A 13,371-nucleotide genomic window follows, 5' to 3' on the forward strand; every position below is an offset into this window, starting at 1 on the left:
TAGTAATCACGCAGCTGTACTGACAGATATGAAGAGAGAAGCCTTGCGATTGATCTGATTGACTGGTCGAGTCGCTTTAAACGTTTACTCGCCGTATAGGTCAGAAAGTGGTGTCAGCTCGGAAGCCCTGAATACTTCTTCAAAGTCCTATCAGCCCAGTCGCAGGAGTTGAGCACTCAATGTCCTCTAAATGGGACTAAAGACACCTGTTTTTGCTTCTCGCTAGTCACTACTGCTCGAAATCATTGCTTGCCAGGACTGCCGGCTCTGTGCGGCTTTGATGGTTCTACTTATTATCCTGAGAAGCAAGGGAATGGAGGGAGAGAGAATGTGTATCATCTTATGAGAAGATAATCCGTGACTCGCTCGAAGCCCGGTCTGTCCCATAGCTCAAGAGAAAAACAACAAGTAAGAGCGGAGAAAAGAAAAGCAAAAAGAGAACGGTCCGCTCATCCTATTAGACAGAGAAACCTGTGGTCAAGGAGGTGATTGGAAGAGTAGCACTGATCCACTGGATAACCGTCCACTGGATAACCGTCCACTGGATAGCCGTCCATGATGTCGCGTGCCTGGAGAAAGATGACGGCAGATCAACGGCACCTGCAATGAAAATGAGTGGCCAGGGGGATGCCGAAGCTTCTGCCCCTTGAACCCCGAAGATCGACGTGGTCCCCCCAGCGTCGGTCGGTGTCGGAGGCTCGCCTGAAATCGCGGCGCGGGAGTAGCCGCACACGTCGGGACGAACGGAATTGCGCAGGCTGTAGCAAGCGGAGAGCTTATCGCACACACAGAAAAAAAAGTGGGTAAGGAATTCGGAGTGTGTGTTTGGTAATTAAGTGCGAATGTCGTCAAGGGTAGAATTTTTCTCTAGCCAGAGGGCTCAATGCCGAGAATGGGCGATGGATTGGCGCGAGTCTTGTTGGCAGCTCACTGTTCAGCTAATTACTGGGTAAGGTACTTTAGGTACGTGTAGTTTGGTTCCCGAGAGGTCCGACGGGCATTCCGTCACTGCCCTAGGCCCTGCCGCCTCGGGGAGATAACGGGCCATCGACGTCATGGCGCGCTCAATGAATGATAGCTCAGCTCCACACCTCGGTTCCACAGCACCCCTGCCAATGGAACCTGGAAGGGCAATGGAGCTGGCTGGGAGCAATGACGACGGACGAGAGACCTTTATTATTCCATGCCAGCCACATTCCTTCCAGCTGGTCGTGTATTTTTCCTTCAGTCGTGGACAGTTTCTCTTCAGCAGACCTGGAAACCACACTCGTATCGAAAAAAGAACAAAACATGGCCCAATCAAAATCATCACAGTCGGAACTCCCGACCTTCTCACCAGTCGATTATGGAAAGTTCTTTGGCGCCGGCGCCCTCGCGGCGACCCTCACCCACGGTGTAAGCCGAAACCACCGCTCTCGCGGGAACCGCGGGAACCTCACGCGCACCGCAGCATGATGCTCACACTCACCGCAGGCCGCCACGCCAATCGACGTCGTCAAGACGCGCATCCAGGTCGACGACGCCATGAAGGGCCTCAACATGATCAACGCAGGGCGCACCATTGTCGCAAAGGAGGGCGCCTCGGCCCTGCTCACGGGCTTCGGCCCCACCGCCGTCGGCTACCTCGTCCAGGGCGGCGCGAAATTCGCCGGCTACGAGTTCTTCAAGAAGCAGTTCATCACCCTCGCCGGCGGACCCGACAAGGCCGTCGACAAGCGCACCGCAATCTACCTCGGCGCGTCCGCCACCGCCGAGTTCTTTGCCGACATCCTCCTGTGCCCCCTCGAGGCCACGCGCATCCGACTCGTCTCCCAGCGGGGGTTCGCCACGGGCCTGGGCTCCGGCTTCATGCGCCTCGCCCGCGAGGAAGGGGTCAAGGGCTTCTACTCTGGCTTCGTGCCCTTGCTCTTCAAGCAGGTCCCGTACGCCGTCGGCCAGTTCTCCGTGCACGAGGCCGCCGTCGAGGTCATTTACCGCAGCATGGGTCCTGAGAGAAAGGCCAAGATGACGCAGCTGCAGTCGACGGGCGTGGAGCTGGCGTCGGGCGTCGTCGCCGGTGTCGCCGCCGCCGTGCTGTCGCATCCCGCCGACACGCTGCTCTCCGCCATCAACAAGGGTGCCGGCGACCCGAAGCAGGGCGCCACGAGCCGCATGTTCCAGCTTGCAAAGGAGTTTGGCCCCAAGCGGCTGTTGCTCACCGGGCTGGGTCCCCGTATCTTCATGACCTGCGGTCTGGTGGCTGGTCAATTCGTCATTTACGCGCAGTGCAAGGCGTTGGTTGGGGCGCCCCCGGGCATTGAGATTCACAAGGAGGAGTCTTTATAAAAGATATAGAGTGTTTGACATGATATAGACAGGGTTTTGGAATGGGCAGGCGTTCGGATGCATTGGTGCTGGCCGGTTAGAGCGGGTAGATGAGCGGTTGCGTAGCTACTTACACTTGATTTAATCACATTCTCGTTTGTTGAACCTGCTACGATGCATCGTATGCCCAGATATCTCTTGTGACCATTGCCTTTTATGTGTGAGGGCTTGGCGATGCAATTGAAAACCTCTCCTAAACCGCCCTGTCGGTCTACATTGTTAATCATGCAGAGCAGACCTGTCTGGCGTGCTTCGCAAGCTGAGGTCGCGATTGCATCCACGGAACGCATGGATAGCAAGGATTGCTTGCATTCACATCACTGTTTATTCAGTGTCAGGGATGACAACTCAGGTACGGCGACTAAGGATTGCCTTGATCGGCAAAGACTGCAGTCGACACGTTCTTCTTGACGACAACTTACGTATGCTGGTATCACGACCTCAAATAATTCAGATAGAATAAAGCAAACAGAATACCATTTCAGCGTTGAATTTCCCTGAGCCATAGATTCTTACCTCAATCTCCACTATATAAAAACCGCATTCATTACATAATGACCACTTTAAAAACATGCTCCAGTAAAGTCACCATTACCCAAGAATCTTTCAGCATTGGTTGGTATGTCGAGTGCGTCTGATTTGCAAATAAGTTTTGCTATCCCGGCAATATTCCATTTCTTCGGCCAGTAATAACTCACAACTAGAACCTTAACCTTGTGGCCGCCACTTGGCGTTCACATAACCCACTGGCTGTGGCTTACCCTGACGGTCTATGAGAGCGGACTAGGAATTGAGGCAAGGCATACGGCCTCAATCTCGCACTTCCACCTTTCATTGCGCCCACCTTGACGGTCTATATAAGCTGGGAAGTAAGGCCAGGCCTACGGCCGCGAGCTCTCAACCTCCCGCTTCCACCTCCTCCCAGAATCAACGCACCATCACCCTTCATCACTTCGCTGACCGAATTCACATATCCTACGACACCAATCGATACAGGTAGACTTGGACGACACAATGTTCACCAAGTTGGTCTCCCTACTGGCCACCTACACGACTCTGGCCGCTGCCACATCGTTCCAGCTACGCTCCTACGCTCCCAAAGAACCAAAGCTCCACAACTTTTGGGTCAACGCCGGAGAACAACGTTTCTGGGTCAACCTCTCCAGGCCCGACACGTACTGTCCAGACTTTTCTGGAGCGTCTTGCCCACCCGGCAACACCACCGTCGTAGATGGCCGCTTCAGCCAGCTCAAGGTTTGTTTTTGAACAACGCCCCAGCCCCCCCCCCCCCCCCCCCCCCCCCCCCCCCCCCCCCCCCCCCCCCCCCCCGGAGCTGGCCCCCCCCCCCAACACAGTTTTTTTTTTTCAGAACACCCCCCCCCCCCCCCCCCCCCCCCCCTTTGCGCTTCCCCTTCGCGCTTCCTCTGTTCGCTAATCAAAACCCCCTTTCCCAAAACTATCAGACCTTGATGTCAAAAGGACAGAGAGTCTACCTCGATCCGTACGGTGTCATCAGCTACACGGTCGGCGACGACGCCTCGGCCGCTTCCATGCCAGAAGGTTCGAATTTCAACTGCTTCAGGGCTGTGACGATCAAGGCTGCCGACTCGTCCCAGGAGATTCAGATACTGCGGTTCATCAACCTCGACGACGTCTCGAAGGCGGACCAGTCGTTCTTCTTCGCTTGTCCGCAACAGGGACGAGAACATCACTTCCTGCGAGTTCGGTGGACGTCTCAGCACAACAACCGGGACTGGCATCTTGATTGGGACAGCCAGTGTACGCCCCTGGAGGGTTTGATGCTGGTGGAGAGTGACGTCGAGATTGGGGCGCACCAATATGTCTGATCACCAGACGGGCATATGATTTGTCTGGGAGAATGTGGCTAGAGCCAAAGGGACGCGATCGAATGTGCAGTGTTACTGTACGAACCCATACCTCTTGCAGGCTGGATGCCTACCTCCCGGGGCCCGTACTACTGAAGTGCAAACAAGCTACAAGTCGGGGAGTTATAGTGACGCACCTTTTGTTAGCAACACCAAGTTGGACGTACAGTCCAGTCTGATAAATGTGCTGAATACCAATGTTGCCCGCATACACGGGCCCAGCCCTTTATAATACTTAATATAATACACTAGTATCGGCAATCATTCGCGGCATCCAAGATTTTCCGTGCGTGTCACCAGGGCAATGATTTCCTGCTCGTTTCGAAACACAGCACATGTTTTACAATTTCATGTCAGTCTTTACTTTGTGCTACACATTCATACATCGATCCAACCTCCTAATCCAGAACAAGCTCAAACTCGAAATCCTTGCTCTTGAGCTCATACTGTGGCAGCGTCGCCGGCCCGCAGGACCCTGTACCAAGACCATGGTGCGCCCAATCCAGCCTCACAACCGTGTCCTCTCTCTTGCGCTTATACAGCTCGTACGGGTGCTTGCACTCGTCCAAGTCCTTGGTGGTGTAGTGCATGGCAGAGAACGAGGCGCCGTCGAGGTCGCCGAACCGGGCGCGGATGAGACGCTCGGCGGGCTCGCTTTCGTCGACAACGCCACCCTCCTCGTCGGGCAGCTGTCCGCGGAACTCGACCCACCGGACATCGGTCCTGTTTCCGCCGTCTTGCGGGAACTCGTAGTCCACAAAGAGGTCGTCGACCGTCTCCTCCCAGTTGCCAAAGGCCTGGGCCAACTTCTTGTCCGAGTAGCTCTCGCCGGGACCGCGGCCCCACCAGGCGACCTTTTCGACGCCCTTTAGGCCAAAGGTCAAGCCGATGCGGGCAAATGTGTCCGGCAGGAGCGGACCGCTGGGCTTCCCCTTGATCTTGACGTAGACGGCTTCGCCGTGGAAGGTGAAGGTGGTGTAGGTGTCGACGGCCCATGCGAGGACGGGGGGCGCGATGCGCGAGTGGACGTTGACGACGAGGCCGTGCTTCTCCTTGCGCCACTCGACGCGCTTCACGTTGTGGCTCGTCTGGTGGAGTCTGCGGTCCTCCCACTGCTGCCCGAAGCGGCCGCCGCGGTCGTTGTCAGTGAGGGCGCGGTAAAAGTCCATCACAAACGGCTCGGTGAGCAGCTCGAGGTCCGGACGGGCGGCCTTGCGCCAGGAGGTGAGGGTGCCGAGTTGAAGGTCGAGGCCCCAGGTCGAGAGGCCTGTCGGGGAGGTGATGGAGAGCGTGGAAGGGGAGGTTTGTTGGATAGTGGGAACGGGGTCGAGGAAGGGGTTGGAGAGGGAAGAGAGGATTGTGGACACGGAGGGGGGTTTGGAGAGGGGGAGCTGGCCGAAGGCGACGCGGTGGCCTGCTTTGGCCCAGTTTGTGGCCTTGGTGAGGGAGAAATCGATGTGGAGGTAGGCTTCGGCGGTGAGGTTCTTTGGGAGGCCTTTGATCTTGAGGTGGGCTTTGGTGTGAGGTTTGATGCCTATCGCGTGTTAGTGGGATAAGGGTACTTTATTTAGTTTCAGGAAAGCAAGTGGGAGCAACGAACCCTTGGGAATCTCCACCTCCTGGTCGCCGCCGATGACCATCCCGTCCGCAACAATGTGCCAGGTGGCGGTGAGATGGTCCAGGGACACAATATCGTAGCGATTGATGATGGTGACTTGGTTGTCCTTGATCCCTAGCGTCTGAACGGGCTCAATGGCCTTGCCGTACTCGACCAGGCCCGGGGTGGGTGTGTGGTTGGCGAAGCATAGGCCGTCAAACACAAAATTGAAGTCGTTGGGGTCGTCACCGAAGTCACCTCCGTAGCCCATGTACTCCTCGCCATCCTCGTTCTTGGCACGCAGGCCCTGGAGACTGTTAGTATGCGATGAAGGGATGTGAACAGAGAGGGCATCTTACGTGGTTGGCCCATTCCCAGACGAACCCTCCCATGAGACGCGGGTACTCGTAGAAGGCATCAATGTACTCCTTGATACCGCCGGGTCCGTTGCCCATGGCGTGGATGTATTCGCAAAGCACGAGCGGCTTGGCCCAGCCTCTCTGGGACGCCGTGTTGACAATCTCTTCGGTGGAGGCGTACATCCTGCTGTAAATGTCCGCTGTCTGCGCGCCACCATCGCCCTCGTAGTGCACGAGGCGGGACTTGTCGATGCTCTTGATCACGTCGTACATGTGCTGGTGGTTCCGTCCGTAAAAGGACTCGTTGCCCAAAGACCACAGTATGACCGACGCGTGGTTCTTGTCGCGCTGGACCATCTGCCTCGCTCGATCCTCGTAGGCCTCCCTCCAGTCCGGGTTATCAGTGGCCCAGCTCTCGCCCGCGTTGCCGAGGACGCCAAAGCCGTGGCACTCGAGGTCCGCCTCGTCGAGGATCCAGATGCCGAGCTCGTCAGCGAGATCGTAGAGGCGCGGGTCGTTGATGTAGTGCGAGGTGCGGATGCCGTTGACGTTGAAGTGCTTCATCAGGAGCAGGTCGCGCTTGAGGAAGTCGTAAGGCACGGCGCGGCCCGAGTCCGGGTGGTGCTCGTGTCGGTTGACACCGCGGAGCTTGATGGGGTCGCCATTTATGCTGAAGACGCCCTTGATCAGCTCGGCCCACCGGAAGCCCACGCGCTGGACCAGGCTGCACTTTTTGAAGTTGAGGACCAGGGTGTACAGGTACGGCGTCTCGGCCGTCCACTTGTGCGGATTCTTGACGTGGATGTCGAAGCTGTTGTGCCGGTCAAAGATCTTCATATCCTTGGCGATGAGCTTGCCGTCGGCGTCGAGGAGTTTCATATCCACGTAGGCGCCCTGACTCAATTCGACGTCGACCTTCAAGGTGGCATCCTTGTAGTCTTTGTCCAGCAGTGTATGGACGTGGTAGTCAATTGGATGGAACTTGGGGAAGGCGTGTAGGTAGACGTCTCTGAAGATACCGCTAAGCCACCACTGGTCCTGGTCCTCGAGGTAGGTGCCATCACATCTCTGGTAGACCTCGACGGCGAGAAGATTGTCCTCACCAACATTGACAAAGTCGGTGACATCGAACTCGCTAGGGTTGCGGGCTCCCTGGGAGTAGCCGACCTCCTTGCCGTTGACCCAGACGGTGAAGGCAGAGTCGACGCCCTCGAAGCGGAGTCTTAGCTGATGATCCGCGAAGTCGTCACCCACTTTGAAGGTCGTCACATGGCGGCCGCACTCATTGTCATCATAGGGAATGTTGGGCGCATCGACGGGCCATGGGAAGTTGAGATTGGTGTATTGAGGGCCCTTGCCGTAGCCTTGGCATTGCCACATGCCCGGTACGACAATGTCGTCCCACTCTGAGGTGTCATAATCGACCTTGTAAAAGTCCCGGGGTTCATGGAAAGGCGATGTAGTCAGGTGGAATTTCCATTTTCCGGAAAGAAGTAGGGACTTGGACTTGGAGGTATCCCTGGTGAGGGCATCCTCTTCGGTGTTGTACAGGAAAAAGTAGCTCCGGGGCGGGAGCGTGTTGCGATGGAGCACCTTGAGATTGCTCCAATCGGGGAGGCTCTTTGGGAACGAGTGTATCGGAGCCTCGACGACAGCGGTAGTAGTCTCTTCTCTTGCGGGGCTGGCGGTGGATGAGCCCTCACTTGACGAGCTACCCAGACGGCGACGGCGGCCAAGCTTCTCCATGTAGACACTCAGATGGAGGTCAGTCTCGGAAGAGATGTTGACGTAGTCATCGGAGATCTCGGACATGGTGGTACAGAGTTCGGCACCGGCGACCGAGGCAGAGGACGATGCGGATGTGGATTCAAGGGACGGCCAAAGGCGGGGGACAGTGGAGACACGATGACGGAAATGAGGTAGGTATTGACGGGGCACGCAAGTCAGTATACGGAACTGGGTAGATGGTAATTACACACGATGATGGGCTGTTTGTAGTGGAGGTGAAAAGCGATGAGGTGCTCAGGTAGGTTGGTTCACGAGCAGCCCTGGCGGATGTGGAAGCGGAGGAGGAGGATGGCGATTGGAGCTTTGAGGATTGGAGCTGGGTCGACCGATGGCACCGAAGCTCTGGCGCCCGCGCCATCTTGACACGAGCCGAGCTCGCTCCCAGGTGTCAGAATTCCAAGGTCAGGAACGTCACCTGAGACGGTGCAGCGTCAGGGAGTGCGGGGGAATCACGAGGGACTAGCTGCAAGGGGCAGGATTAGGGGGAGGGGGAGAGCGGGGTAGCTCATGATTGGCCAGGAGGAGAATCGGAGGCTTAGGTAATGCTTCAGAATTGGAGTTTAAACTGGGGGCCTGGGGATTGGGTGCCAAGTGGGTGCATTCTGAGAAAACAAAGATACACGTGACATGTCAGTGTTTGTTTCGCTCTTGGGATATCGACCGAACACCTGGAGGGCCATGGGCGCTGAGCGCTGGGTGCCTGGTGTCTGAGCCCAAGCGCCGGCCGGGAGCATTTCGGATATTCGCGAATCCTGCTGGTATGGGAACTGTGAGTGGTAGATGTCATACTCCCGCCCTACGTACTACGGGACGTACCTCCAGACTTCAACTTCTTGTCATCTTGCCCTCCGAATCCTGTGCGTTACACGAGCCGTTCGCTCTCTGCTCTAGACCATCTCCTGAGTCATGCTGGGCTCCATCCCAGAATTTCTCCATTCTTGCATCGTGGCCAGCGACCAATCCTCTACAGGCTCTGCTCCTCCTCATGATGCGGTACGTTCCGCCAGGGTCCACCACTCCAATCCCCGGACCCGCAATTCCCCAGTCGGGGCTAGCGCCGAACTGGGCCTCGGCCTTCGCCCCCGTCTGGGGTTCGGGGGAGTCTCTCCATCGGACTTCGTTCCTCCTTTTCCCGAACTATTTTTTTCTTCTTATTGTTTTCCTCTTTTTTGTTGCCCAACCACCTTGCCATGGGTCGTTAGCCTCGGCGTTCTTCCGTTGAAAGGACTATCCCGAATGCTTGATTCGCGCCAACGCGATCTTGATCTTGCTGCGCCGCATCCGTCACGACCTAAACTTGCTAGCTAAGTAGGTCGTCTGACGGACGTTATGCCGGTGATCGTGCCGGGACTAAACCGGCTTGCCTGCCGCCAGCGTCATCTTTGTGCTGGTTCAACTTTCCTTGTCTGACGCTGCTCACTATCTGAACCGGGAACCGGCGCGTGTTATGTACAATTTGAGCTGGCTTCCCCTCATGCCCTCATCAGCAGCCCATCTCGTGCTTTCTCGTGCATATGAACTTGGCATGGATAACCACAGAAATCACACGTCGCATTCTGGCACGCTAGGGTTCGAACTGTCCCCATAGCTGGGGTTAAAACCCGGCGAGATGGGGCAACCGTGAGGAGGCGAAGCGTGCGGAGGAGAGCCGTCTTTCAAAGTTGGCGCTGTCTCTATGACTGCTGGAGCAGCCGTTGGATCGCTAGTTACGAGCGAGACTCGCATCGTATCATTGTCTTTCTCTCGAGCCCCATCGAAAGTCGCAAGACTCCGTTGAACTATAGCCCACGTGCCACGGCTCCGTCATCCCCGTATAAACCAGCCCATTGCCTGGCTGGTAGGTGGGGAATAATCATCGATGTTTACCCCATATCCTAGGGACCAGGGTCGAGTTTGTACGGGTTGGGAGACCAGAAGATGGGGACTTGATGTAACCCTTGTTGGACAATCGTTGACAAGCGTCCCTGTCTGTTGATCCCATGCCTTGGCCAGATTTTGCTCCTCTTTAAAGGAATCGGTTATCCCTCTTGTCTCTTCCTCGTGCGCGCCTGTTCCGTCCTCTGCCCCTCGTCGTCCTCCTCCTCCCGAGCGAAACAATAGAAACGAGTGCGCTGCTGTTCAGCGCGACCCCGAGCCACAATGGAAAAACTCGACGAATCCAAAAGCCACGCGGAAGTCGAACACGACAATGCGCCGTATGACGAAAAGGCCGCCTTTGGTGAGGTGAAGGAAATCAATGCCGCCTCCGTCGCGCTGGCTGCCGCCATGGCGGAGCAGAAAATCAACTGGTGGTCCCCCAACATGATCAAGTTGTATGGCATCATGGCAATCGGCTATCTTGTAATGTTTACCGAGCTGCTGGTCCCAGGCTGAGTTGAGCTGACACGTTTGCTTTCACTAGGTGTCGACCATGAACGGTTTCGGTGAGTCTGCCCACGATACAGTCGAGCTCTCATGTTTTCACTAGCTAATGCTAGTTTACCAGACTCGTCACTCATGGGAGCCATCAACGCGATGCCATTCTATCAGCAGACTTTCGGACTTTCGGGTGCTGGTTCCACAACTGGCATCGTCTTCATGATCTACAACGTCGGTCAGATCTGCAGTTTCCCGTTCTGTGGTCTCATCGCAGATAACTGGGGCCGAAGACTTTGCATCTTCATCGGCTGCTTCATTGTTCTTGTCGGCACAGCTATTCAGGCACCTGCCAATCACCTGGGACAGTTTGTAGCGGGCCGATTTATCCTCGGCTTTGGAGCTTCACGTATGTTGCAATCCTTTCCAAGAGCAGACGCGAAGACTCTCTGACATTGCATAGTTGCCTCCGCCGCTGGACCTGCGTACGTTGTTGAGCTGGCGCACCCCTCGGCCCGTGGAACCATGGCGGGTCTCTACAACAACTTTTGGTGGCTTGGAAACATTCTAGCTGGCTGGACTACCGTAAGTAGCACCGCCTCGAGTAAGAGGCCAACTTTCAACTGACCATGATAGTACGGAGCGAACTTCCACGTCAAATCAAGCTGGGCGTGGCGAATCCCTACTATCGTCCAGGCTGGCATGCCCGGAGTAGTGATGCTTTGCATCATGTTCTTCCCCGAAAGCCCTCGATGGCTGATTTCGAAAGACCGTGCAGAGGAGGGACTCGCCATTCTGGCCAAGTATCACGGTGATGGCGACGTGAACTCGCCCATCGTGCAGCTCCAGTACCACGAGATTGTCGAAGATCATCGCTCAACCACGGACGAAAACCCGTGGTGGCAGATGAAGGAGCTCTTCAACACCAAAGCCCGCCGATACAGACTTTTCATGGTCATTGCCATGGCATTCATCGGCCAGTGGTCGTAAGTCACACCCTTCACTGGCGACCACGGAGCTTTCACCGGTCACTAACCGTGCTCTTACCATAGTGGAAACAACGTCGTATCTTACTTCATGCCCGAGATGTTCAAGCAGGCCGGCATCACCGACGACAACACCCAACTCCTCCTCAACGCCATCAACCCAATCTTCTCAATGATCGCCGCGATCTGGGGCGCAACCCTCCTCGACAAGCTCGGTCGCCGCTTCATGATGCTGGCTGGCTTGGCCGGCTCGCTCGCCTCGTACGTTATGCTCACGGCCTTCACCGCTGAGTCTGCGAACCACAAGAACCTCTCCTACGGAGTCATCGTCTCCATCTACATCTTTGGCATCTGCTTCGCCTGGGGTTTCACCCCGCTTCAGACGCTGTACGCTGTCGAGTGTCTCGAGAACCGTACCCGCGCCAAGGGATCCGGACTGTCGTTCCTCTTCCTCAACGTCGCCATTATGATCAACACCTATGGTATTTCCGTCGGTATGGAGAAGATTGCTTGGAAGCTGTACCTTGTCTACATTGCCTGGATCGTAAGTTTGATGTCCTCCGACCTTGAGCTTTCCGTTGCTGACAATTTCAGTGCATTGAAATGGCAATCATCTACTTCTTCTTCGTTGAGACGGCCGGAAAGACACTGGAAGAGCTCAAGTCCATCTTTGACGCCCCCAACCCGAGGAAAGAGTCTACCAAGAAGACCAAGGTTGCTGTTGATGAGGCTGGCAATGTCGTCAACGTGGGTGGGACCTCTTCTGGCATCTAAGCGGCGTGTGACACAGTATGTCCTTGGGATCAGTGTTGTGGGTCGGTACTTAATTGAGTTACCGTCCACTGCTGTGTCATTATAAGCAGGAGCAGAGAAGAAAATATGAGAAATGAAAGTATAATGGAAAGAATAGATGATACAAAGCAAAGCCTGCCACCCTACTTAAGCACTTATCCTTGTTGTTTCTTTCCAAATACCCCTAATTTATATAGCAGCCATTGGGGTGACCCCCCATCTGGTGGATCTTTTTGAAGAATGATACCATTTTGGAGTTTCCATCACGTCATTCGATTTCCACTTGGAATCACCGACTCTTGTCACTGCATCATTTGAGACTTGGTATTAATGTCACACCGAACCATGCCACCCCGCCATCTGGCATTCCCGATGGAATCCGCCAATGGAACTTCTCCATTCCCGCTGCCTGGGCAGACAGACCCTCGTCGTCTTTCCCGATTCATCCCTTCCCAACTCAGCCATCTACCGCTTCCCGCTTCTGGCCAGGTCCCATGCTCTCCACAATGCGCCCATGGGGAAGCAGATCCTCTGGGATCCGAATCTTGGGACTGGGCCCGTCTTGCAGTCTGCAGACCAAAGAAGCTGCCGATGTACCAAGGCTAACGCAAGCGAGCCAACCTCGTGGGAAAGGCGGGACGCGTCCCTGATGTCTTTCTGGTACGGGGAGAGCCAAGTCCAAGGGCCAAGCTGTCTGTCTTGCATCACGCCATCACGGTGACTGCAGACCAAGGTCATCCCACCTAAGGAGGGTAGGAATCATCATGTGATGATACGGATGATAGGCCTTGACTTCCTCTTTGGGTAGTCACGATCTTGGGCCGAGCGGATGAGGGAGCCCTTGGCCATGTACGTTGTTCCTGGGACCTGCGTGTACAAATGACCCCGTCCGCTTTGTGCTCACAGGGACCCCTCCTTCAAGGCTTCCAAGCGGAAGCTTTCCTTCCTTCGACGGTAAACGGGAGTAGTGCGGCGGCTCGTCGGGAGGCTGAGGGTCGCAACCTCAGTTGACTTGGCTCTGACTCTGGAAAGTTGATTGATGGATATTTTTGGTTCGCAGTCTTGACTATCCTCATTTCCGGCGCGAAATCACGATGATATCGCTTGGCCTCCACATGTCAGCATTATTTATTGTCATTCAGTCTAGAATTGACCTTGCCTGCTCTTAGGGATGCCGGATTTCCGATATTTTGTCAGTGAGATTGACCACCCGTTCTTTTATAGTCCTGGCGGGAACCACGCTC

At 55.6% G+C, this 13,371-nt stretch overlaps 4 protein-coding genes across 4 annotated transcripts; 3 read left to right on the forward strand and 1 right to left on the reverse strand.

The window, feature by feature from the left end:
- Positions 1 to 1,290: 1,290 nt before the first annotated feature.
- Positions 1,291 to 2,325, forward strand: CORC01_07172 (uncharacterized protein; the record flags this gene model as incomplete). Its single annotated transcript, XM_022618810.1, has 2 exons — positions 1,291 to 1,395; positions 1,474 to 2,325. The coding sequence occupies 2 exons, from the start codon at positions 1,291 to 1,293 to the stop codon at positions 2,323 to 2,325; spliced, it is 957 nt and encodes a 318-aa protein (XP_022474710.1).
- A 1,053-nt stretch (positions 2,326 to 3,378) lies between these two features.
- Positions 3,379 to 4,211, forward strand: CORC01_07173 (uncharacterized protein; the record flags this gene model as incomplete). The annotated part of the gene is made up of 2 exons (XM_022618811.1): positions 3,379 to 3,618; positions 3,828 to 4,211. The coding sequence occupies 2 exons, from the start codon at positions 3,379 to 3,381 to the stop codon at positions 4,209 to 4,211; spliced, it is 624 nt and encodes a 207-aa protein (XP_022474711.1).
- A 437-nt stretch (positions 4,212 to 4,648) lies between these two features.
- CORC01_07174 (glycosyl hydrolase family 2) lies at positions 4,649 to 8,018 on the reverse strand (the record flags this gene model as incomplete). The annotated part of the gene is made up of 3 exons (XM_022618812.1): positions 4,649 to 5,784; positions 5,851 to 6,154; positions 6,207 to 8,018. 3 exons carry the CDS (start codon positions 8,016 to 8,018, stop codon positions 4,649 to 4,651), a joined length of 3,252 nt encoding a protein of 1,083 aa, XP_022474712.1.
- Positions 8,019 to 10,133: 2,115 nt separating this feature from the next.
- Positions 10,134 to 12,109, forward strand: CORC01_07175 (uncharacterized protein; the record flags this gene model as incomplete). The annotated part of the gene is made up of 7 exons (XM_022618813.1): positions 10,134 to 10,334; positions 10,396 to 10,417; positions 10,480 to 10,758; positions 10,813 to 10,934; positions 10,986 to 11,335; positions 11,402 to 11,879; positions 11,930 to 12,109. The coding sequence occupies 7 exons, from the start codon at positions 10,134 to 10,136 to the stop codon at positions 12,107 to 12,109; spliced, it is 1,632 nt and encodes a 543-aa protein (XP_022474713.1).
- Positions 12,110 to 13,371: the final 1,262 nt, after the last annotated feature.

Source organism: Colletotrichum orchidophilum (genome assembly GCF_001831195.1).
Source record: "Colletotrichum orchidophilum strain IMI 309357 chromosome Unknown Scaffold_56.1, whole genome shotgun sequence".
Lineage (NCBI taxonomy): Eukaryota > Fungi > Ascomycota > Sordariomycetes > Glomerellales > Glomerellaceae > Colletotrichum > Colletotrichum orchidophilum.